The 25,238-nt window shown below is 41.8% G+C and overlaps 2 protein-coding genes across 4 annotated transcripts; one reads left to right on the top strand and one right to left on the bottom strand.

The window, feature by feature from the left end:
* Nucleotides 1–578: 578 nt before the first annotated feature.
* On the top strand, nt 579–5,291 carry il22ra2 (interleukin 22 receptor, alpha 2). 2 transcript variants are annotated; one of them, XM_014178970.2, is made up of 7 exons: nt 579–891; nt 1,300–1,479; nt 1,605–1,737; nt 2,204–2,382; nt 2,505–2,674; nt 3,368–3,544; nt 3,990–5,291. In XM_014178970.2, the coding sequence occupies exons 2-6, from the start codon at nt 1,416–1,418 to the stop codon at nt 3,515–3,517; spliced, it is 696 nt and encodes a 231-aa protein (XP_014034445.1). In that variant the 5' UTR covers nt 579–891; nt 1,300–1,415; the 3' UTR covers nt 3,518–3,544; nt 3,990–5,291. The 2 variants fall into 2 exon arrangements, with proteins under 2 accessions (XP_014034445.1, XP_014034446.1); XM_014178971.2 differs by lacking the exon at nt 579–891 and having other exon boundaries at nt 1,242–1,479.
* On the bottom strand, nt 5,292–23,562 carry map3k21 (mitogen-activated protein kinase kinase kinase 21). 2 transcript variants are annotated; one of them, XM_014179920.2, is made up of 11 exons: nt 21,856–23,562; nt 15,987–16,167; nt 15,282–15,430; nt 14,715–14,890; nt 12,506–12,746; nt 11,884–12,000; nt 11,578–11,682; nt 10,839–10,989; nt 10,639–10,736; nt 9,755–10,528; nt 5,292–9,629 (listed from the first exon to the last, which is right to left on the bottom strand). In XM_014179920.2, the coding sequence occupies exons 1-11, from the start codon at nt 22,628–22,630 to the stop codon at nt 9,154–9,156; spliced, it is 3,243 nt and encodes a 1,080-aa protein (XP_014035395.1). In that variant the 5' UTR covers nt 22,631–23,562; the 3' UTR covers nt 5,292–9,153. The 2 variants fall into 2 exon arrangements, with proteins under 2 accessions (XP_014035395.1, XP_014035396.1); XM_014179921.2 differs by lacking the exon at nt 11,578–11,682.
* Nucleotides 23,563–25,238: the final 1,676 nt, after the last annotated feature.

The following is a 25,238-nucleotide window of genomic DNA, read 5'->3' as shown; positions in this document are numbered from 1 at the left end:
GATGAGATCCTGAGGCACGTTGTCGTGCCATTCATCCGCCGCCATCACCTCATGTTTCAACATGATAATACACAGCCCCATGTCACAAGGATCTGCATAGAATTCCTGGAAGCTGAAAATGTCCTAGTTCTTCCATGGCCTGCATACTCACCAGACATTTCACCCATTGAGCCTGTTTGGGATGCTCTGGATCGACGTGTACGACAGCGTGTTCCAGTTCCCTGCACAAATCCAGCAACTTCGTATAGCCATTGAAGAGGAGTGGGACAACATTCGATAGGCCACTATCAACAGCCTGATCAACTCAAAGTGTTGCGCTGCATGAGGCAAATGGTGGTCACACCAGATACTGACTGGTTTTCTGATACCTTTCTTTTTAAGCAATCTGTGACCAACAGATGCATATGTGTATTACCAGTCATGTGAAATCCATAGATTAGGGCCTAATGAATTTATTTAAATAGACTGATTTCCTTCTATGAACTGTAACTCAGTAAAATCTTTGAAATTGTTGCATGTTGCGTTTATATTTTTGTTTAGTATAGAACAAAATGGCATAGAATATACCTTTATTTATATAAAGTGAATCATAAGATATTCTACATAGGATCATTTGTATTTTTTAAGCCTACTTTGACTCTGAAGGTCATTGGGGTTTATTCATTTATGCTTTGTCACAGGTATGGACAAATTGCCATAAATGTCAATTACTACAAAGTTGAAGTAAGTTTGAATTGAGGAAGTATGGTAAAGGTCAGCTTTTTATCTGTTCCAGACCCTGTGTTCCAGATGCCTATTCATACAATACCCAATACCCACACACACCTCAAGCCAACATCCACCCACACAACTGGACCCATGACACTACTTTACACCGCTACACTAGCACATGTTAGTATTCATGCCAGCATAATATTATCTTGTTTTCATGCAAAGGTGTTATTTGCCCACACACATTGTCCTAATAAGTGTGTGTGTGTGTGTGTGTGTGTATATATGTATATATATATATATATATATATATATATATATAGTAGCAGGTACAGACTTTAATATTGCACATTTGATATTAGCACTAAGTTTTTTTTCTCTATACATTTTCACAAGTGTTAAACAAAAATATTATCTACAAAGTTTGTTGCCTTTACAATTTTCTGCTTGTTTATCTATATTACCATATGTGCTGTGTCGTCACAAACCTTTGTTCCCTCTTTTAACTTCCATGAGAATCATAGTGAAAAATGGCACAGAGTTGAGCCAGATCTCTGTCATAATACCTTCATATCATCTATATTACAGGGAAAACGTCACAAACAATGCCTCTCATGGAAGTTAAAAAAAGGGAACTATGGTTGGTTAAAAAGGGCACAGAGCTGAACCAGCTCTGTATGTCATAATACCGCGCTACAGCTAACATGGCATCCCTCCTGATCCACACTCTACTGCTGTGCTACAGCTCCCTCAGTCGCTGCTCAGAGAGTAAGTCCCGTCTTAATATTCAACATAATGCATGTGCATGTTTATAATATCAAATGCCTGCAATGTGTATCTCTCTTCCAGTTAGGAGAAAATGTCTTGCTTTATGACACTGGTCTCCATTTCAGGCAAAGAATATCCTCTAGATGTCTTCGCCCCACATGAGGTGAAATTCCACTCCCTAGACTACAGAAATGTCTTGCATTGGAAGCAACATGCCAACTCTACCAACGACCAACAATACTTTGTCCAGTGGAAAGTGTGAGTATCAAAACTATTTGAGTCAAAGCTTTGTGAATCTGACATAGGCTACTATATGAACACAAATATGTTTACTATATCATCCTATAGCTCAAAAATCATGTAGGACAATGAGCTAGGCATGTGCTGATTGCAATTCAGGAGTTGTTGTTTAATTTTCTGTTCAAACAAATGAGAAATACTTTTCAGTATATTTTCTTATAAAAACTGTACATTTTACAACAAGTACAACACAGGTGAAAAGATGTGCATGTATCAAGATGTGACATGCACCTATCCTACTTTGTTTAAATGTATATTTCTGGGCCTGTATTCGTAAAGCATGTCAGAGTAGGGGTGCTGATCTAGGATACGTTTTGTTTTATGGATCATAATTAATAAGATTATATGGACCGAGGGGGTTGCTACTCTGAGACGCTTTATGAATACAGGCTCAGATTATTCCTTTAATTTCTCCCCACCTCAGATATGGGGAGAAGCAGTGGACCAATGCAAAGGAGTGCCATGGCATCAGCCGGCTGCTCTGTGACCTGAGCAAGGAGACATCCGACCCCAGAGAATGGTACTACGCCAGGGTCCATGCAGCCCACTCAGGGACCCAATCACCATGGGTCCTATCCGCCAGATTCAACCCCAAGTGGGAGAGTAAGTGCTTCTCATTACTATCCATGGTATATGGGTAATCAGTAGTGTTTTATGCAAACAAGGATTTACAATTTCAGAGCTGTCGTTACTAGACAGCGTGGTTTGGCCTCTGTATCTTGCAGCCTCTGTCAGCCCACCGACTATGAAACTTCATGTGACGGAGAAAGGCATTGTGGTCCGGCTCAAGCCTCCACGCTCTCCACACAGGAGACCTAATGGCAGCTGGATCAGTGTGAGGAGGCTGCAAAGAATGTCATTTACTATACACCTCATGCAGAGTGACGTTGAGGAGGTAACTAGCTACTATTATTTATAATTAGTAAATTGTCCTTAACAATGGAATTTTCCAAGTTTAACTCAAACGCCCGTTTATACCTTGCGCTAACGTGTTTTTGGGGATCTGATTGAGATGATCCAATCACTATCTTATCAAGGTTTGTTGCGTCTACACTTGGTAATTAAATGGTGTCTCTTATCTGTCCACTGTGTCTGCATTGTAACCAGATGTCCTTGTCCCTCTGTGTATGCAAATTATTTCACAGATATTATTCCAAAAGTAATATGAATTCATAAGTCAATTATTTTACAGGGTAATGATGATTTAAATAGTTTTTCCATCCAGATCTATTTACACTCTTAAGATATCCAGATACAAATAACTTCCTCCAGAGGTGGTCAGAAAGATCTGATCACAATGTCTTTTAATCGTCTATACCTGTCTAAAAATGTGGGCACGATCAGAATGTGGACATGATCAGGACAAAGGTTGCATGTTAACATCAGGTATAAAGGGAGCTTAAGACTTGAGACAAAATGGTCACAGAATAGTTATAAACTACTGAAATAGTTGAGGTTCACAGAATCCTTCAAGCTTTTTACTTGATGAGTGCTGCCAAGTGATTCAGAAGTCTTCAGAGTTATGATTAACAACTCAATATCTCTAGCACTTCTGTCTAAGCCTATTCTCTGACTAATCCTTGTGAAGGAAACATTTGAAATGGAGGGCTGTGCCAAACAGCTCCTGATCTCAGATCTGAGCCCCGGGACCACCTACTGCTTGACGGCCGAGAGTCGCTTGCACCTGCTGGACCGTAGAAGCACCCGGAGCCCTAGGGCCTGCATCACCACACTGTGAGGGCCAGGATCTAATGTCTTCCCCCAGGTATGCCTTACGTTACCCAGCACTTTGCGCCTCGGGAGCAGGCAACACCTGAGACAGCCAGCTTAGGCTAGCATCCGAGTCTGGCCTTTGTTGGTAGCCTAAAGTGTAGACCAGTTATACACTCTCAGTGTTGACCCCAGGGAGTCAGGGGAGAAATGCTGTTCAAAACAGGCTGTCGGCCAGGACAAAAGATTACAAAATGAGGGGATAAGTATTATCGTCATCTGGGAGAGAGAAATCTCTCCCCAGAGAGATATTCATATGGGGCGAGCAGTGAGTTGTGCCTTGGGATTACATTTGCTTTGTCAAATCTTCCCTTTGAGTAAAACACTTCCTTGTTCTGTATTTTTAGATTATTGACATGTGCAAAGTCACCCAGATTTGTTTTTGGTTTTAGCTTTGAGACACTTAAGTTTCTCTCCTCTTTTTTTATTTCCTCCTGCAGGGGAAAATGTAGCCCTGGATTTCTCTGCCAAACCGGAAACTCAACATGATACTGTGACAATCAAACCTCACCGGAAGTATACACTGATTTATCCACTATTACCTCAGGTACTGCACAGGGATGCACTTTTAGAATCCTTCACATTTCTTTCATCGATAACTTTGTTGACAAATGTTGTACGTAAAACAATGAGTAGCACTAAACAATTACACATTGTGATATGTCATCAATAATTAAATTACCGCACATATAGAAGGGGTAGGTAACTAGATTCAGCCACGGGCTGATTTTTGTCAGAGTGGATGGTTGGGGGGGTTGGAACATAATTATAATAATTTGTACACTGCAAATTAACCGGAACTAAAAACTTTGGGAGGACTAAATATCCCACTTGCGGACTGCCTGTTGCATATTCATGGAAAGGGGATACCTAGTCAGTTGCACAACTGAATGCATTCAGCCAAAATGTGTCTTACGCATTTAACCCAACCCCTCTGAATCAGAGAGGTGCAGGGGGCTGCCTTAATCAATGTCCACGGGAGCAGTTGTTGTTGGAGGTTAACTGCCTTGCTCAAGGGCAGAACGGCAGATTTGTCCACCTTGCTGGCTCTGGGATTTGAATCAGCAACCTGGCCCAACACTCTTAACCGCTAGGCTACTTGCCGCCTCACTATGCTAATAGGGAGATATTGATAAAGCACAATCATTCCGATCCTTGTGTAGTTGGTGCTTGTGTAGTTGGTGCTTGTGTAGTTGGGGTGGGCTTGCACTGTAAGATAGATGTGAAGGAGCTCTGCTGTTGCTCTGCAGTCTCTGTGTTGACGAGGGACAAAACAACCTAACGTCTCCTATAGAATTGCTAAGGCTGCATTTACACAGGCAGCCCAATTCTGATATTTTTTTTCACTAATTGTTTTTTGGACCAATCAGATCAGCTCTGAAAAATACCTGTCGTGATTGGTCAAAAGACCAATAATGGGGAACAAAGATCAGAATTGGGCTGCCTGTGTAAACACAGCCATAGAATCCCAGTAAATTACAGTCTCCTGTGTCCTGATTACATTGACATGTAATCAATGAATGTAATGAATCAGTAATTCAAATAATGAATCAGTTTTACTAGCACTGGTTTTGCGGAAAGCTGCTTTATTTTTTATTTGCAATGACTGTGATCTGTGGTTGTCTTACCTACCTTACTTGAATGCACTGACTGTAAGTTGCTCTGGATAAGTGTCTGCTAGACTCATTACACTGTCTGTATTCAAATGCAAATAAAACCTACTCATTTTGCTTTGACAAACATTTCCTTGAGGATATCTTTATTGAGGTTGATTTACACAAGGGACACTAATAATTCAAAACAAATATGAACAATAATTGTTTCTTATACTACAGTCATCTCAGACAACAATTCAAATCTACAATTCATAAATTGCAATTTCAGCTCTTACAACATCCTTTTGTGTAAGATCGACAGTCCATTTGATCGCGCTTTATGAATACATCCTACTTCATACTGTATCTTTAACATCATATCACTATAAATTTGTTCTGTTTCCACCAACCTGTATGGAGCATGACATGGGACAGAATCATATATTTCACATTTCATTATTCAGTCTTACGCATGCAGCAACAGTTTTAACCCTGAATAAAATTACTCTCACTATTATGCTCTGACTTAAATTGTTTTGAATTGTAACAGAATGTCAATATGTTTTCAGGTTTTTGATAACCATATAACCATCAAATGTGTGTATAATACATGTATAATAGGATTTTTTGTTTTTATAAATCATACATTTTCATGTTTTACAGATTTAACCTCATCTATGAAGGAAAATAATCTGTTACAATGTATTCCATTTCTTGGGATTAACTTCCTTAAAACACAATACAAATGATTCATTCAGGAAATAACTAGAATACATACACTAGGTCACAAATAAAAGTATGTACATGGATACTACATAACAAATCAACAACTTTCTTTTTTAATAAAATACATTTGTCAATTTTACTTTTACATAATTTCACAAACCAAACGGCTGATTAAAAATACAGTATAAAAAATCTGTCTCATGGAATGTGAGCGACTTTGAGCTTTGGTGAAAGTGTTGGGAACATAGGAGACAGGTTGTTTTCTCCCTCGTCAACACAGAGAGTCTGCAGATCAACAGCAGAGCTCATTCACGTCTATCTCAGGGTTTTTAAAAACACTTCAAATAAGGGCTGTGTAGGCTTACCCTGGCGTGACGTTTTGATGACAATCACACATTACCCTATACAGAAATATCTGATTTACATAAGTATTCACACCCCTGACTTAATACATGTTAGAATCACCTTTGGCAAAGATTACAGCTGTGAGTCTTTCTGGGTAAGTCTCTAAGCGCTTTTCACACCTTGATTGTACAATATTTGCACATTATTATTATTAAAACAATTCTTCAAGCTCTTGTCAAGTTGATTGTTGATCATTGCTTGATAGTCATGTTCAAGTTTTGCCAAGCATACTCATAACATGATGCAGCCACCACCGTTTGAAAATATGAAGAGTGGTACTCAGCGATGCTGGATTTTCCCAAAAAAGAACACTTTTGTATTCTGGACAAAGTTGAATTCCTTTGCCACATTTTTTGCAGTATTACTTTAATGCCTTATTGCAAACAGAATGCATGTTTTTGATTTTTTTTCTTCTGTACAGGCTTTCTTTTCACTTTGTAATTTAGGTTACTAATGTGGCGTAACTGCAATGTTGTTGATCCATCCTCAGTTTTCTCCTATCATGGTGAAATCCCTGAGCGGTTTCCTTCCTCACCAGCAACTTGAGTTAGGAAGGACACCTGTATCTTTGTAGTGATTGTGTGTATTGATACACCATCCAAAGTGTAATTAATAACTTCACCATGCTCAAACTGATATTCAATGTCTGCTTCTTTTTTTTTTTAAACCCGTCTACCAATAAGTGCCCTTCTTTGCGAGGCATTGGAAAACCTCTGGTCTTTGTGGTTGAATCTGTGTTTGAAATTCACTGCTCAACTGAGGGACCTTACAATTATCTGTATGTGTGGGGTACAGAGATGAGGTAGTCATTCAAATACTATTGCACACATGCAACTTACTCCTGAACTTATTTAGGCTTGCCATAAAAGGGGTTGAATACTTGTTGTATCAAGATATTTCAGCTTTTCATTTTTAATTAATTTGCAAACATTTCTAAAAAACATGGTATTGGGTATAGGCCAGTGACCCAATCTCAATTGAACCCATTTTAAATTGACTAAACATTTTGAAAAAGTCAAGGGGTGTAAATACTTTCTGAAGGTATGCATTCAGGTTTGTTTAGTATGGTCATTTTGAGTTGATTTACATTTCCAGAAAGAACGTGGGGGGTTTCTGAGGATTCATGCTGGTTGAAAGACCTATCATGCTAATCAGCCATTCTTGAAGTGGTTCAAGTATAAAAGAAGGTTGAGGTCAACTGATGTATTACTTAAAGCCTGTGATTGTTAACATGGGGATAAAACAGCACTGGGATTCTGTGGTGTGAACAAAATGTGATAAAACAGGTTTAAAAATAAATAAATAACTAAAGATCTGTAAATGTCTGTCGTCTCAATCTCTTGTACTGTTCTTCTCCCAAGCACAGCAAACACAATGCTATGAAAACGTATGAAAAAGAAAGCCTTATCAAAGTTGTTGTATTAATGGCAGGCATAACATGTCAGGATAGCAAGGACCCCATAAATGCTCTTGCTATGACAATGTGATCTCAAAGGCAGTGTTTACATTTTTTTTTTTAAATAAGGTATTCTTCCAGTTGTACTGACTTCAACAGCTGACTGGGATGTTCCATTAGGAATATTGATTTAAATAAAGAGAAGTACTCAAGATTTAAAACAGTACTACAAAAGGAGATTAACTTTCAGTATTCTGTGAAAACAGTATAAACGGGACGAACAAAAATACTGTACAATGGATATTTACAGGACAGTTTTACATGTTGCTCGGTACTGATGACTTGCATGGGACTGAATATTTAGACGATAACAACTTGTATAGTCTAGGTGCATCAAAAAGAAGGCAGTTCCTGTCAGCAATCATTTTCATATTAACAAAAAGCTAAGGAATACTGCACCTAACTGTTACTCAAACAAGTATTGGAATATGTTTTTTCAAAATGTCATTCCATCTTTAGGCATTATCTTTATGAACAAAGGTGTGAAATAATCAATACTGTAATGATAACCATTCATACAAAATATACATTTATGATAAGCCAAATAAAACACCTTCATACTTTCCCCCCATCCAATCACCATCTCTTTGTTCTTCAAAATAGTGTTTGCACAGGAAGCTAGGTAGACTAAGCCCCAATGTGAATTGGTTTCGAGCCAAATGGTCATATTCCACAAAAAACATAGCAGCGAATAATGCTGAATAGTCTGTACAGTAGTGGTACTGGTTCAGTTGTTTAACGCTTGTCTAGTCGTATAGTGGTAAGGTAGTGGCTGACCAGGCCTTGCTTAGTGTTTCAGTGTTGAGACTAGGATCTCCAGTGTTGTTGGTTGCACTGTTACTCTACATCTGTCAGTTGAGCCACATGTTGACTTCCAGACAGAAGTCAAAGATAAGCCTAAGACATTCAATATTACCTCTGACATTGGACAGAACTTGTCCTAAAATAAACACTGTGGTATTTATAAAATAGAAACGATGAACAAAATCAATAGAAAACAAAATAATAACCAGCATTAAATCAAATTGGAGAAAAATATATTTATAGATAAAAGCAAATTAACATTGTTTGACATTTTAAAGTACGCATCATTTTCTAACTTGAGATGCCACGATCCAAACTAGTGTGTGTGTAGAAATGGCGACCATTTTTGCAACAACAAACAATGGAATGTGTTCCTTCGTTGTTCAATCAACCTGATGCTATTGTAATATGTTTTTCCCCCAATATTAAATTACCTATCAAAATATTACAGATATAAATAAAAAAGCACAGGTATCATCAAGCAGCAGTGGCCCACATTCAGGTAAAAAAACCATGAGGGCAGTGGAATGCCCTGGAATGTCAAATAAGAGTTGTTGATCCAACTCAAACATTAAAGATTGTGCTCTGGTACCCTGGTAATAAGGCAGCTTATTTCTGCTATGACAAGAACTTTTTCTCTAGTTCAAAGACGGAGGGGCGACTGGGGCTGCTCTGAATTCGGCAGAGGGGCACGGTGCAGTCACGTTTCTGCCCCTCCGTGTCCATGTCCAGCAGAGAGCAGTCCATCTTGACCTCAGCGGAAGAGAGGACGATGTTGAGGCTTCTGGCGCTCTTCTCGCCAGAGTAGTGGCCCAGGGAGTAGCTCTTGTTTTGGCCCCTCAAGAGACCCCAGGAGTGGGGTTTGCCCCGGAGGGACAAAGGCCGGGGTCTGGAAGCAACAGTCTCCCCACTGGCTGCTCTCTCAGGGGTGTCCTCCCTGTCAGACTTCTTCTGAGAGGTCGTGGTGGAAGACTGTCCCGACGAGGTCGTGGTGGAAGACTGTCCCGACGAGGTCGTGGTGGAAGACTGTCCCGACGAGGTCGTGGTGGAAGACTGTCCCGACGAGGTCGTGTGACAGCCAGATGTACCATTAGCTGTGGAAATAAATTAACAGTCAGTTTCATTGCAACAGTTCAGGGCGCAGTTGTACAGTGGTGTCACCTCACAGCATTAAACAACACTACTGCATTATACAGTCCTGACTGTCACTTTCACTCACTGTCCTGAACGACGGACGAGTTCTTCCTTCGGAGGCTAGAGCCCATGCTCTGAGGCGGAGTCTGCTCTGGGGCTGCAGGCTGGGGGAGGGGCTTGACCTCAGCTTGAGTCCTGCTACCCGGCCCCTGTGGACCCTGTGGCTGGGAGCTGCTGTTGGGCTGTGCTCTGGGGTCTACCACCTTCACAGGGATGGGCTCAGGCCCCTCCGCGTCCGACTGCAGGAGGCACTTGGTGGAGTTGCACTCTGAGATGGAGGACATGGAAATGAGGTTGACAGGGCCTTGGGAGCCCGCCGACAAGGATAAGGCTGCTTCCTCCTTGCGGGAGGAACGTCCACCAGGAGGGCTGGTGCTGCGGCGGAAGCGTGTGGCGCGCTGGAACAGACCCTCTTTCTTCTTCTTCTCTACACTGGGCTGGGGCTCAGGGTCGTCTCCCGGTGGGGCCTTGAGTGTGTCACGCAGGTCGAAGCCCAGCCCCACCGAGGCCAGCATCGAGGCACAGACGTAGAGCACGGTATCTGTCCGGCGGCGAGCTGAGGCCCTCTTCAGACTGTTGGTGGGGGTGTGCTGGGGGGTGGTGCTGGTGGAGCTGGCTGAGGTGGTGCTGGGGTCCTCCAGGCCTTCCCCAGGGCAGACTCCTGCCGTCCCCTCACCCCCCTGCTGCTGCTCATCCTTCCACAGAGGTAGATCGATGTACACCTGATTGGGGAACTTCAGTTGCTTTGGTTTGCTATTGTCCGAGCTATCTGGTGAGCATATTTCATCTTTATTGGTCCCTAAACATGAAGGACGAGGACAGAGACAAATAGTCATTGATAAGCTTTTGACAGGTACTAAGAAATGGTATTGTTGTATTTGATTATATTAGAAAACAGATTTCCCTCACCTTGCTGCTCTGCAAACAATGCAGCCAACGGAACTGACTTCTGGGACTTCACCAGACTGGTGGACCAGGGGTTGTTACCATCAGACAGTGGCCTCACTCTGCCAGGACAAGGCAGTTTCATCAAACAACCCACACAGACACCATGAAGATGACAGAAGAAATACTGAATGGAGATGGAAATAAACACTAATGTCCTGTACCTTTCAGCACAGTTTCCCCGCTCCTTGGTCTGAACGGAGCTCGGTCCCCACGTTCGCCCCTTCTTCTTAATCCCCTTCTTGACATCATCAAACTCCTCCGGCTTGTAGATGGTGCTTCGTCCCCATGTCCTGTTGCTCTCGTCCAGAGTCACTGTGATGAAGGAGCGAACATCAGTCAACAACTGGCAGAGTACTCCAATGCCCCAGTGACAAATCTCTGCGAGAGTCCAGGCCAACAGCAGATATATTAGTCTTCAAACACCGGAGTAGCTAAGCAATTAGAGGACTGGATTATTTGAGAAGACAACCTCCACCGCAATAAGAAATATAATCCCTGCAGCTGAACACTGGTTAGGAAATCAAAAAGACCCAGTATTTTGATGTCAATATTTCAAGAACAGGTTGGGTTGCAAACAAAAAAAAACACCTTCTGTGATAAACATTACATGTTACAAACAGCCTCTGACGCATCCCAACGTGTTCTTCATTTCAAAACAAACCCATATAATTATTAGTAGTAGTAAAAACCCTGAAACACCCTGGGCTTTTCAGAGGATAAACCCCAAGTTAATTTTCTGAAATCAGCGATGATGATAGTCCATCAAGTTGTCTTAGTAACCAGAAGCACACAGGCAGCAGCTGGCAGTCCGTTGTTAGAACCTTAGCAGTTGAGAAACACGTTAGCTGGTGCACACACAGCAGACAGTGGCCACATCCCAACAATGCCACAGTTGCTTGCCTTTCTTCCTAAACCCAGTAGAGGGCTGGCACTCGCTGGTGATATCCACATCCTGGTGATACACATACATACTGGCCCTTCGGATACTGTCAATGCGGGCACACACTAGAGGGAGAAAACATTCACGCAGAACCACATCAGCATTTGGAGAGGGAAGCTTACCCAGTCATAACAGCAATGCCACAATGAAGCACACATAAAAATACTTTATTTGATAGTTACCTTGTTTTGTTATGCATTTGATCCAGGTCTGTCTTGTTCCTGTGTTAATGTAGTATGTGGATTGATTGTCTGAGGTGCACTTACACTGGATGGCCCGGAGGCGGGGTATGAGTGTGGGGCTGCTGGGGGGACTGGAGCTGTTCAGACTCCTCCTCTTGTCCATGGAGGGTGACGCCTGCACCGTGATCTTGTGCTGGAAATCTAGAAAACAGAGACACAGGCCAGGGTGGTTGGTCACTTGTTTAGCTTTTACCATTCGTATAATCTCTAGTGTACAGACTACGCAACATAAATGGTATCGTAATGTCTGTCAAAAGACTGGGATGCGATGACTAACGAGCAACAGTAGTTCCAGTGCTTTGGTTTTCCATCACTGGTTATTTTGAGATTATTTGGGTGAAGGTTGGTGCTTAAAGTGGGGGCGGGATTTCAAGCTTTGATTTTAAGTGGAAAGTTTTTTTTGGCTGAGAGTTTCCATTTCGGGGGGTGGAGACTTTTTTAGTCTCGTTAATATCTTACCTCATACATCTATGAGAAAGACAGAACCTAATTGAGCATTTTAACAAATAACGCAAGATTTTTGTTCTGGGTGTCCGAGATTACCATTGGTGTAACATTTGTTGAACTTTTTTTCTCAACTCGAAGATAACATTGACTTAAAGACAGACTATCTCGACAAGACAGAAAGACAGTCAGAAACACCCACCTGACGGCAGGCTGATGCGGTTGCCGTCCTTGAGTTTGAGGCGGCTACGTTTGAACTTGCCCTTCCTCTTCTTGACGTTGGGCTTGTCCTTGTTGAGCTGGAAGATGAGGATGTTGAGTTCCCTCTCCAGCACGTTGATCTCCCGCTCCGCCAGCTGCTGCTCCCTCCTCTTCAGCAGCTCCTCGTGGGACTTCTGCTGCAGCGCCGCACGTGTCAGCTCCTCCTCACGCGAACGCAGCTCCTACAGGAAGGACGGAACACATGTAGGAGGGTCAGATGACAGACAACTCTGTATAATATAGTTAACCCCCCCTACATTTTGCATTCGGTGGGGTGCACGACTCGCCCAAAGTAACAAAATTATAATTTGAGACCAATCGAAGCCGAGGAGGGGGAGGGAGGGACAGCAATAGGCAGGTGTGCCCGCCTCTGCAATACAATGGTAGGGGAAACACTGGAAAAATTATCCACAGCAACAGATTCTAGACAGGGCATTAGTTCCTTATCCCTTCTATCATTTTTGCTAAAAATAATTCACAAATACCTTCCTTGTTTACAGATTTACCTTTGCAAATAACTCCAAACACCACCCAGCAGAGCCCCGGAGCAGAGCCCCGGAGCAGAGCCCCGGAGCAGAGCCCGGAGCAGAGCCGGAGCAGAGCCCCGGAGCAGAGCCCCTGAGTGAAGGAGAGCTCTTTTAAGAGAGGCTGGCCAGCACTCACAGGTTGTAAATCCCAAATGGCTTCATGGAGCTTTGCAGAAACCTTGTGGTGTGTGGGGAAGCGATGACTAAGCCAAAGACCACAAGCTAAAGGGGCCCCTCAGTTGCTGAGGCACAGCTACAGAGTGGTAGAGAGGCCTTGGACTGCCTGGCTAAGAGGCTGCCAACGCTTGATTGTCAACTAGGTTGCAAATGAGTAGGGTTAACAAAATCAGTTGATCTACTCTGCAGGGCAGCATTTGGATTTCAGGTTCTTGATTTTGTTTAGGTTCCTCTCATAAAACGGAATAATCCTTAATGAATGACTTCTGCAAAGCAGCTTTACAAACCCACTGAAGTGAACATTTGATTTATGTTGTGTAACAACGTTTGCAACTTGTGATGTTGAAAAACTATATAATAATTTGTGTTAAAAATAACAAAAACAATAGCCCTATATATCTCCGGCAAAAAACGTCACTGAAGTTTTAGAAGAAAGCTGAACCTCACTATACCTACAGTAGGTTTAGACTTATGGTCCCTCAGAAATATAGATGGATAAGCGTTTTAGATCATATGCAACCTTTAACAATGGAATGTAGAAACTCACACTCCGGAGGAACAATGTATGACTGTCTGTGCTTCTGTTCCCTTTTAGAGGTAATGAAAAGAACCGGTGTCGTATGGGGAAATAACCTGAAGAATTGACATGCTAGACAATACCTGAGAGAGGTTTGACATATTTCACAATTTGACAAGTTTGCTGCTTAACAATTCAGCTGAATTTACATGAAAGCGCATTTGATACAGCAATTACAATTCCCATTTGATATAAGAGGAGGGACTAAGGGAAGCAGCTTGTCGTATTAAAAAGGGGAAATACTTAAAACCGTTACACTAATACCTTATTTTGTTAGACACGATTAGCTCGCTCCCAGAAATGATCCATTCAAATCAAAGCATTCCCTTAACTACAGGTTTATTGCACAGCTGCCTTCCAACCACTTCTAACCTTATACTTCTCAGTTTATACTATAGCTATACATCTTACCTACTTAATGAAGCAACAAAGGATGAGTAAATTATAACACAGGACAAATCAACTTAGTGAAAATTCTAAATACATTGCACAACATCTCTCACTGTTTCCTGAGTGCTGACATAGTGCCTCTCACCATTCACATCATGGCATTATGTTTGAGAATACATGCCCCTACACTGATCAAATGAACGAAGGCATACGGGGAGGGATGTGACACTTGCTGTTATTACAGATGTATGGTCTTAATTTGACCTACATTGTCACAGCAAAATAATCCTGTAGCACAGGATTTGAACGTTTAATCCATAATGTTGCTACATGCAAAGTACAATACTGTTAATATAATTGTGTGTTAGTGTGGGTTTTCAGTGAATTTATGTAAATCATGAAACTCTTATGCATTTCCTGCGGTGAAGGAAAATTCTCAGCAACAAAAGAGTGCTCAAATTAAGCTCCTACACTTGTACCTTCTCTTTTGTCCTGAGCTCGTCAAACATCTCCTGGATCTCCACCCTCCAGTCCTCCTGCATGGAGTGGAAGGAGTCTTGGGGCATAGTGGCCATCACCGCCTCCTCTATGGCTGTCAGCTGCTCCAGGATGGAGGCAAACGACGGCCGGATGTGGGGGTCCTGTTCCCAGCACTCTGAGATAAACAACAATGTGGAACCAAGATTGGGATCAATGTTCTGGAACTAAATCAACACCAATATCTAGTTGTGTTTTTTTTTTTTAAGTATATATGATTTATTGTCACATCCACCGTATAGGTGCAGTGAAATGGGTTGTTTTACAGGGTCAGCCATAGTAGTACGGCGCCCTGGAGCAAATTAGGGTTAAGTGCCTTGCTCAAGGGCCTATCTGCAGATTTTTCACCAGTGTCGGCTTGGGTATTTGAACCAGCGACCAAATACACACACATATGTCCTGGAATGAGAATTTATTATCCTATGAATGTACTTTAGGCAACATGAGTTCTTCAAAAATGGGTTGAGGAACGGTAACAGCAGATGGATGGTCGGACTTGGTGACAGCACCTTCCATGAGCTTGGCGAAGGGTTCTGGGCAGGTGGATGGAATAGGGAGGGTTAACTTGTTGACAGCCACACCATAGGCCACAGCCAGCCCATCAATCCCACGGTAAGGCACCTCTCCTGTCAGCAACTCCCATAACAGGACCCCATAACTAGTAGAGAGAACACAGATACAGTGAGCACAATGTCCTAATATTATAACACTATTTTAACACTCAAATTGCCTAAACCTTTCTTGTTGTGCTTAGACCTGCTGTTTAGAGGAACTTGTTCTTGAATAATGGACTTGTTGAATACTAAATAATGGCAGTAAAATGTTGTTTACCTGTACTGTGCAAACACAAATGATCCTGTTGAGATTAAGCACCAAGCCTACAGTAATCATCTTTCATGAAATTAATGTTAGCTCCTGATGCATCAGATTGTAGTTACCAGTGGAGGGTGTTCAGGGCTACTGTAGGCTATACTGCACATAGTAGTAGTACAGAATGTACATAAAGTTATCTGATAAAACAGTTTTGGTTTAAACAAAATAACAACGAGAGCACTTATCAGAAATAGGTCGGGACAAATGTTTCTGAATGTCTGAAAATAAAAGGAGTATCATGGTGCCACCTTTCCAAATCATAATTTCCTAAAAACCCTATTGATTCCAGTCTGACTGTGTTTGGAACAGGGAGTAGAAGGAGCGTGCTGTTATTGTATTACCTCCAGACATCGCTGCCTTTGGAGAAGAGGGAGGACTTGATGACTTCGGGGGCCATCCATGAGTATGTGCCAGCAGCACTCATCTTGGTGGTGTTGTGCCACTCTCTGGCTAGGCCAAAGTCTGTGATCTTCAAAGTCTTCCTTCCAATGTCATCGTTCTCTATTTTTTCAAGCAACAAAACTAGGTAAAAAGTAGAGGACAGAGGAGAGGAGAGGGTTGGTTTGGCGACACACAATGGGATATCTTCTAGGTGTGAAAACAAATTTAAAAAAGCAGCTTTTTCATTATGATCAACTGGGAAGATGACAGCATTATAATATATCTGTCCCCAGGTCTTAAACATTCTTTATACTGATACTTACAGAACCTGTCTGTAAGGCAAAACCGAAAACACCACCCATTAACTGAATGAATAGGCAAGAAACAGTATGAAGTGTTCTCAGAGGACTGCAGTTTTTGCTTTATTTAAAGACGATGTGAATATGAAGCACTTTGTGCGATTCAAACAATAGAAATATGCAGTGAAACCCGATTACTACTCCTCTAATTTAGAAGACATTCTTCCTCATGGACATATAGACCTAATGGATATTACATACTGTACCCAAACTATAGGCCTAGTTAAAGAAGGGAGGTCATTGTTTACTTTGGCAGGTGTGCCGCCCTCTACTTATTAAGAACCTATTAACATTGGCATTCACCCCAGGTTTGGACACCTGTTGATTAAAGAGAATGTGTAACAGTCTCTAAGACTGGGGGTGGTTGCCTGAAAGTCAGATATCAGCTCATTCTGTCCTTGACTCCTGCATATCAATACCATATCCAACTTGGCCACGCTAACAAAACACCATTATCTAAAAACTACAACACATATTTAATTTTACAAGGGAGCACTTTTAACTTTCCCATGCCCAGAATGTTAACAATCATCTACTCCAGAATAGAGCATACAGTAGATAAGGACAGCCAGAAGAGACCTTGACTCTACTGCCAGCTCACAGTCACTGACTTGCCAAATGAGAGGGTGACAAAGCACACAACATAGTCTACATCTGGAGGAGGGTAATGTAACAAAATCACAGTGGACAAGGACAGCAACAATACTGTGGAGAGCTATGGCAGTGTAAGATTATTGTTGTCCTTATTATTTGTAGAAGATTAACATACTGTAACTGACATAGCATCTACCTTCACTTAGATTTAAACAAATATGTTCCTTAGAGTGGCACAATATTCAAGTAGGCTTATAGGAAGAAACTAGGCCTATTCCTAAATGTGACAATTGGCATTCCATTTCAAAACAGGTTTTTCTGGCTTAATGAGAGCCTATAAAATACAGCGGTTTCATCTCATTGTCCATGATTCTATAAATTCTGATTAGGCTAGTTACCCGACATAACTCTATATTCTTCCAGAACAGGATACAGAAAAGTGGTATGTTCATTGATAACAGAGTCCCTGATTACATTATATACTAATGCTAACCTTACCCTGAAGGCTGGTCCAAACCTCTGAATACAAGTCGGGTTGACATAGGCTGTATTTCAGTGAGACGCCCACGGCACATTTCAGGCCTTTAAAGGAGTTTCCTCAGATGTGGATGTCGGAACCTGAGCTCTGCCATAGTAATTAACATGATTCAGTAGCAGGGAGGGGAGCAAACCACAGCCTAAAGGACTAGACAATTTTTAAAAATCAATTTGTTGAGTATTTCTAACAATGACTAGACCTATAGTTTTTCTATTAGGCCGTAGGCTGAGAAAAATGTCTTTCCCCTTGTTATTTTTCACACCATTTCCCTTGTGTTTCGACCACACTATGTAAACAAAAGAGTTAGCCTTAAAAGGTACCAGCTCAAGGTGATAATTTGTAGACAGAACACTGGGTTGAGTGAGTCCGGTTTTCTCCAGCTGATGCCGGATAATAGGCAGTTCTTTGGTGGCAATAATAAAAAAAATACTCAAAGCTTTTCCAGTTTTCCTAACAGAAAAAACCTACAGTAAGCGAACTACTCATTATTGTGGTTAACTGCAGGGCAGTAAAAAAAAGTTGCCTTGCAATCTATAGTAATGCTAAGCTTACTTAAGCCCTCCTCTGTAAGGGCATATATATTTACAGTAACAATTTTATAGGTTAGGGTGTAAACTTGAGCGCTAGATGCAACAATAGCCATGACTTGGATACACAAAATAACACTGTGTGCACTCCAACAGGGCACTATTGTTACCTCCATTCTGGAGCGAGATTCTTGACATTCTTTAACCTTTGCATCTCTGTGCCCGAAACTACAAAATTAAAGTGTTATGAGGGCTGGCAAGAGGCCAAGTTTCAGTGTGCTCTGCACTGCCTGCCAATGAACATTGCGTCCATCTACAGAACCTCTCTGCGCTCCAGCTCCAATCAGCAAAAAGGAATAACCTCTTGTAAAAAAAAAAAAAATTGAAGAATTTAAAAGTTGCAGCTGTTGTGGAGATTAAATATAATGAAAATAAGCCTTTCAGACCAGGGAGTCTGGGCATTCTTGTGGCTGCTGTAACCTAGCAACTAGTGCTTGACCACTCCATTGTGCAAACTTATGTTAAGCTTTTGCCCCTCATTAGCGGCATTCCTCCTTCGACCGAGGTATTAAAAGATTAAGGGACACAAAGACACACAATTTCACTGACTTTTTGATATTCCCTTAAGATAATCATTGATCAAATAAGTGTGTATTACTACACTAAGTAAATTGTGGGTCGATCAGTTCTGAAGGTGAAGGAAGTTGGGTCGTGAAAGTTTGTGCACTGCATTTTCCCTCATCTTACAATGCATGCTCAAGACAAACATTCACAACAATATCCCACAGATGAAATCCCCTCTGGGCTACCTTATTTGTGGCTGGTGTCCTAAGTAACTGGTTTAAACATAAAGTGTATAGTTCCGAGTGGGGGTCAGTGGGTAAATTCAGTGAGCCCCCTAAACAAACACATTTTCCCCCAATTAAATTCAGCAAGCTACCAGTGCTGTCTGTCACAATAATGTGGAAAGATACACTAACTTGTGTTAGCAGTGTAGTGCTGCTTGGGGGTGGGGTGTGAGCCAGTGTCTATTGTCCATTTAACATGTGCTACCTGAATAGCTGTTCAATAGAAGAGGTTGGGTTTGCCCACACCCCCACATCTGACAGTACTATGTAGACACGTGTATGATTCCCCGGTGAAAACAAAAATACAGCAAAATGAATTGACGAACAAAGTTCACCTTCTGAGAAATCTGAGCCTGATAAGACAAGCCACTATCGGTATACTGCAGAACAGACACTGTGCCAGAATCATGTTTCACACAATACAGCGGTGATGTCTCACTCTGAAGTACATGGCCACAGTCATAGTCAACTCAAAAATGTTCATGCATTATTTAGAGGGACAACTCAGAGGGCTCAAAAGCCCAACCAAGGTTTGAGTCTAAATATTCTCACCAACTGAAAAACATGCCTAAAACCTAACTGTAGCAAGGGTCAGTTCTAGAATCTTCATGTTTTCTAGTGGCTCAGTGTGGGTTGGTTCTTGCAACACCAGGATTGTGGGTTTGATTTCCAAATGGGCCATATAAGCCTAATAGGTTTAGGAAAATGACCATATTATTATTACAGTTGTGAGCTCCAACATTGTAACAGCACTTATGTGATTTAGGAGCACATACACTGATGCCATGGTTTGAAGTTGAGTGTTTAGTAAATCAGGGGCTTAATTTGAGACAATATTTCTAGGGGGGTTGGGGTTAGGGACCCCAGCTGAGCAAACGTTGATCTTACTTCACATCCTCTCGAGAGTCCCCCCCCTGCATACAAAGATCCTTCTTTAGGGCCCTGCCTGGTTCTCACATGCCCTGAAGAGGATCTGGGTTTCTGAGGATCAGCCACATGCCTAACAGAACGACAAGCAGATGGAGAGCTCTCAGCTGCTTGGACAGGCCTCTGGAGTCCATAGGGGTGACCGAAAAGGACAGAGTTGGGAGAGGGAAAGTTGCCTGTGTACTGTGGAAATTAATGGAATGCGGAGATGGTGCAATTTCATAGCAGCAATGATTCTGCACTTCCCAAAGGCAGACTGACATATTTGGGTCAGAATGTAAAACATTACTGCTTTGGCCAACAAATTAAATCTAACTTTTTGGGCAACCTGACCAAATGAGCATAGACATGTGTTATAGATCTGTCCTTCGCAATGAAAGCAAGTCTAAGAAGGGGTAAATCTGTTCTATGTGCACTATTTCTATGCTTCGCATTTGCATTTTAAGTCCGGTTTTGTACACCAGCTTCCCAGCTGAAAATACAATAGTTTTGTTTAGTGAAAAGATATTGCAGAGCGGTTTAGAAGGTACAATAATTCTCTACACTTGCTCGTTTTGTAAAAAACTGAAATTAGGCAAACTATTATAATTTTAGCAACCCGGAAATGGCGGAGCGATTTTTGCACCTTTAACTTAATGTATTGTCACAGAGTTCCCTTTCAATTATCTGTCACCCAATATGGGACAGATACTGTACCAATAATTTTGGAGCTCACATTTTTTGTTGTTTCGGCTCCGTACTCTGTACTTGGATTTGAAATGATACAATGACTATGGAGGTTAATGTGCAGATTGTCAGCTTTAATTTTAGGGTATCTACAACCATATCGGGTGAACACTTCTACATTAATATGGATGCTACCATGATTACAGATATTCCTGAATCAATCGTGAATAATAATATATTATACCCTTAAAACATGCTAATGTCTCACTATTACAATATCAGGGGAGGTGAGCATTTTGAGGGGGTATGATATTTGTGCGTGTAACTTTCTCGCTCATCATTATTCACCATTCATTCAGGACTATCCATAATCATGGTCGCATACACATTAATGTAGTGTTTAAAAATATACTATTTTCTTATTTACAATAAAAGTGACTCTAAAATGACAATACATTACTTACCATTCATTTCTATTGGGCACAAAATAATCTGAAACAACCAAAAAGTTTGTCAAGTCACAAGCTTGATGCAATCATTGCTTGCTATTAATGTGGTATCAAATACTAAACTTTTGACTACTTTAATACACTTAAGTAAATTTGACCCAATACATTTAGTCCTCTAAAATGGGGGGGGACTATGTTCAAAAAGTGCTATAATTTATAAATGGTTCTAAACAGTTAAATGGATGAAAATACCCTCAAATTAAAGCTGATTGTCTGCACTTTAACATCATTGTAATTGTATAATTTCAAATCTAAAGTGCTGGAGTACAGAGGCAAAACACTGTCCCAATACTTTTGGAGCTCACTGTGTGTCAACAATACCTAGGTCTATACAATGTATAGATCTAGGAAGTAGTATGAAAGTAATCTTTCAACATGCCACTGTGGCCAGGTGTTTGATTGGTGAATTAATATGTTCATCATGTTCTAGTGTATCATTAATGTCGGGTTAGCGTAAGAGTTTGTGTGATAGTTTGAACAGGGAAAGTCATGGCGGAGAAGACCTTGCTGAGGGTTCCACAAATCATTCCTTCAAATGCCAACCCTCAGTTGCAGGCCTATCTACAACATGCATGCAGTGTCACCTGAAGTTTAAGTACAGCAGCTGAGCTTACATTACAATAGCATTCTAGGCAGCTTTCCTAATCAGACAATGTGCAAAACCCAACATTTCTTGGTGCTAGGATATATATTGTTTGTCAGTTTTACAGTGATAGTAAAAGTGTATTAATGAGATTTAGGGTAATGTTTTAGTTGGTAGAGGAGATTGTTGACTATTCCTGTGGCCATGCTCAGATTTTCATCTGTTCTGAAAGTGATGGATGGTTATTTTGAGCAGATGGTAATATTGATGTTGCTTACTGTTGCAGGATTTCAGGTCACGGTGAATAATGGGCACAACAGCCTCCTCGTGTAAGTAGTGCATGCCTCTGGCGATTTGAACAGCCCAGTTGACAAGAATGTGTGGGGGTATCCTCCGACCTGTCAAAGCCCGGTTAAGAGTCCCTCCGCGAGCATATTCCATCACCAAGCACAGGTTCGGCTCCTCAAGGCAGACACCTTCAAGTTTTATTATATTGGGATGTTGTAGCATAGAGAAGAGCTTGGCCTCTTGTTTAACACCGTCCGAAGTTGCAGTAATGTCTTCGTCAGGATCCTGTCGGGCTGCCTTTACAGCGACCTCTTGGTCCTTCCATGCCCCTCGGTAAACTTTACCGAATCCCCCGACACCGATTATTTCCTCTAAAACGAGTTCACTAAAATCTATTTGTACGGGAGTACTCGGACGCTCCCGCACCCCTACCGTGCTACCGTCGGGAAGTCTGTAAATTGCTGGTTGATACGTAACATAATTTGCTGGGAAAATCCCAACTCGGTGGTTAATTTTACCCGTCCACCATCCTTCATCTCCCGAGATCGCAGCATCCTTCGAGAGGACCTCAACCACGTCCCCCCGCCGCAGACTAAGTTCGTCTTCTCCAGTACTTCCATAGTCAAACACAGCCGTCCACAGCGATCGGGAAAGGGGAGCAGAATGAGCCCAAGCTCTTGCGGTGGGTGAATCTGTCCAGTCATGCTCTCCAGTGTCTTTTGGTCGCCCCTCACCGTTTGGGAAACCAGCCTTGGAAACATCCATTTCTCGGTGTCTGTAGCAGAACCATAGGGTGCAAAGCTGCTGCAAAATCAAACGACCTCTACACTCATTGGAATGTTCGTGAATCGTTCAGAACGACTTCCCAAATGGGCAAAACATGGTATTCCAATGTCCTGGTAAGACACGTTTGCTACTTTCCACGTCGCCACTCTGGTCAAGTTTATTTGTGGATCAACTTCTGAAACGTAACTATTCAATAAGTTAGCTAGTAACGTTACCTAGTTAGAGTGCTAAGACTAGCTAGCTAACCACCTATAAAGTTACGCTTGTTTGAAGGAACAAAGCACATTTATGTAGCTAGTTACTTATCGGGGTGTACGTGGAGGTTGACCCAGTCTCACTACGGACAGTGAAAAATAAGCCCCAATTACTGCTAGCTAGCTTAGTAGCTAGAAAAAAACCATACCTACAGTAGCTGTGCTAACGTTAGCTCCTGAATTATCTATCGGGCTATGAAGTTTAAGTGCCAAAATAGTAACGTTACCTGCACATTCGGTCGAAATAAACTTGGGTTTAACACCAGAAACATACGTCAACAGTAGTAGCTATATCATTGTTGGTAGCCGAGCTACGTTTTCATCTAACTTTTAGCTGGCAAGTTTAGCTAACGTTAGTTTAATCGCTCTCCAAACCTTTAGTTAGCTAGCCCATTCGTTACGCTAGCTAGCTTAGGTCGTCAGCCCACTGACTGCACTGACACTTTAAAAAGTTTGAATATAAATACAGTTAATGTCTTGTCAGTATGAATCCTCGTGTAGCCAACAATATGAAGTTTTGTTGAGTTTTAATGATTCGCTAGGATCCGAAAGATAACCAAACGTTCCATCAACTTTCCTCAGAACAATTTGTACGGCCCCGATATCGCTCCTACTACACACTGCGCTGCCTGAGCAGCGGGCTGGTCCTGTTGGGAAGTTTGCTCGCTCGCTCGAGCTGAGCTCTTCAACACGCAGATTGGTGGATTTCCCCTCACGTGACATGCATGTCTCTACAGGAAAACAAGAGGAGGAGCAGTGGGGAGGATCCTCCGTGTGCAGAAGAGTGCGCGCGGTGATGGCATATTTCGCCACATAATTGATGATAGCAGTAATAATGGATTACATTGCTGCCATGTGTAAACCCATTATCTCATGAGCACCAACACGACAATCACAACTTCAACCAAACAGATATAACGGTTTATTAATTATACATAAACTAGCCAACATTAATTGTGCCTATAATTTTGGCATATAATTAACTGTAAATACTGTCTAGGATGTTATGGCAGAATTGGGGGGAGCTGTTGTAACTTCTCAAGGGTTATGTTATTGTTTTGTGTTGGACTGTGATGTTATGCATTTCATAGACTCCTGTTATCACTGCACCCTAACACTAACACTGTGTTTTGGAACTGTTGCTTGTATAAACAACTGTTGTGTAAACAATATGATAGTATTATCACCTCTCACTATATAAGGGACATGTAACCATTTATTCTTCAAGCTCTTTCCCTGACTGCGATCAGAGGGGGATCTACCTTGCAGCTGCTTATATGTATTAGAGATTCACTATTATAATTATAATTTAGTCTCTGCCTAATCTTTGGATCGAGTTTTCCACAACATTTGGTGCCATGACCCGGATGAGAGCAACTTGACTTTTTGACCTATTTCGCTCAGCTTGGACCCAGACATCCCTCTGGCAACAATTTAAAAAGGTAAGTGATCGGGTAGAATTGTGTCGGTTGATAGACGTAGTTGGAAAAAGAGAGATGAAGTGATAAATGTGTGTATAATGGGTTAACAGAGATTTTATAAATGTGTGTATAATGGTTTACTAGAGATTTGATTAAGTAACAATACAAAAACCTGGAGAAAACAATAAAAATTGAAGTGATTTGGTGTAACAATAGGGGACTAAGAAAACAATCAGAAATCATGGGTGATAAACCCTCTAAATGTACCGATAAATTGGCCCCTCCCTCAGCTCCCGTTACATAGCCTCAACCACCACCACCAGTGGTTTTGTATCCTCCACTGAAAACAGAAGCCCTAACAGCAGTAGTGTTACACTGCTATCCTACTCGAGTAGATTGGACCAAAATTACATCCTGTGTTGTGAATGATGGTGAAGATGCCCATGGTTTTTCGATCAGAATGAGAGACATGTTTTTTCAAGCACTCTGGAATGGCGTCTGATGCGGAGGGGGTTATCAGGCCCCCTGGTATCAGCATTATGTGTGTGGGTTTCCTAAGAAGGTCTCTGAGATACTCAACCAAATTACTCCAGGTTGGCAAGCTAAAACCCTACCGGAAGTTACTATCCCACTTCAGCATTGCATGGAAACTATTAAATATAAATCCACCAAAACTGACCATCAGCTACAGTTTAACATGACAGGAGCTTTTTCAACCTGGGGGCCGCGGTCAAAGCAGGGGACGGGGGTCGCAGGCGTGGGTGTGGCAGGGGTTGTAACAACGGAGCAGCTAGGGGGGGAGAGAGAGAGGGATAGGAATAGAGATAAAGGCAGCTTCTATTGTCACGACCCCAATCACTGAAGAAGTGAATGCTCAAAAATACAAGAAATGCGGGAAAGGAATAACCAGCC

Source organism: Salmo salar, chromosome ssa28, assembly GCF_905237065.1.
Source record: "Salmo salar chromosome ssa28, Ssal_v3.1, whole genome shotgun sequence".
NCBI classification, from domain to species: Eukaryota; Metazoa; Chordata; class Actinopteri; order Salmoniformes; family Salmonidae; genus Salmo; species Salmo salar.
The sequence above is the reverse complement of the archived record's forward strand: the minus strand, read 5'-3'. Positions and strand labels throughout refer to the sequence as shown.

What these genes read in the sequence shown, in the direction of transcription:
- il22ra2 (XM_014178970.2), top strand. Translation starts at nt 1,416, where the DNA reads ATGGCATCCCTCCTGATCCACACTCTACTGCTGTGCTACAGCTCCCTC. An exon ending in ATTCAACCCCAAGTGGGAGA is followed by an intron (nt 2,383 to 2,504) that starts GTAAGTGCTTCT and finishes TGTATCTTGCAG; the next exon opens with CCTCTGTCAGCCCACCGACT. An exon ending in TGCAGAGTGACGTTGAGGAG is followed by an intron (nt 2,675 to 3,367) that starts GTAACTAGCTAC and finishes ATCCTTGTGAAG; the next exon opens with GAAACATTTGAAATGGAGGG.
- map3k21 (XM_014179920.2), bottom strand. Translation starts at nt 22,630, where the DNA reads ATGGATGTTTCCAAGGCTGGTTTCCCAAACGGTGAGGGGCGACCAAAA. An exon ending in TGACCTGAAATCCTGCAACA is followed by an intron (nt 16,168 to 21,855) that starts GTAAGCAACATC and finishes CTTTTTACCTAG; the next exon opens with TTTTGTTGCTTGAAAAAATA. An exon ending in CTTCGCCAAGCTCATGGAAG is followed by an intron (nt 14,891 to 15,281) that starts GTGCTGTCACCA and finishes TGTTTATCTCAG; the next exon opens with AGTGCTGGGAACAGGACCCC.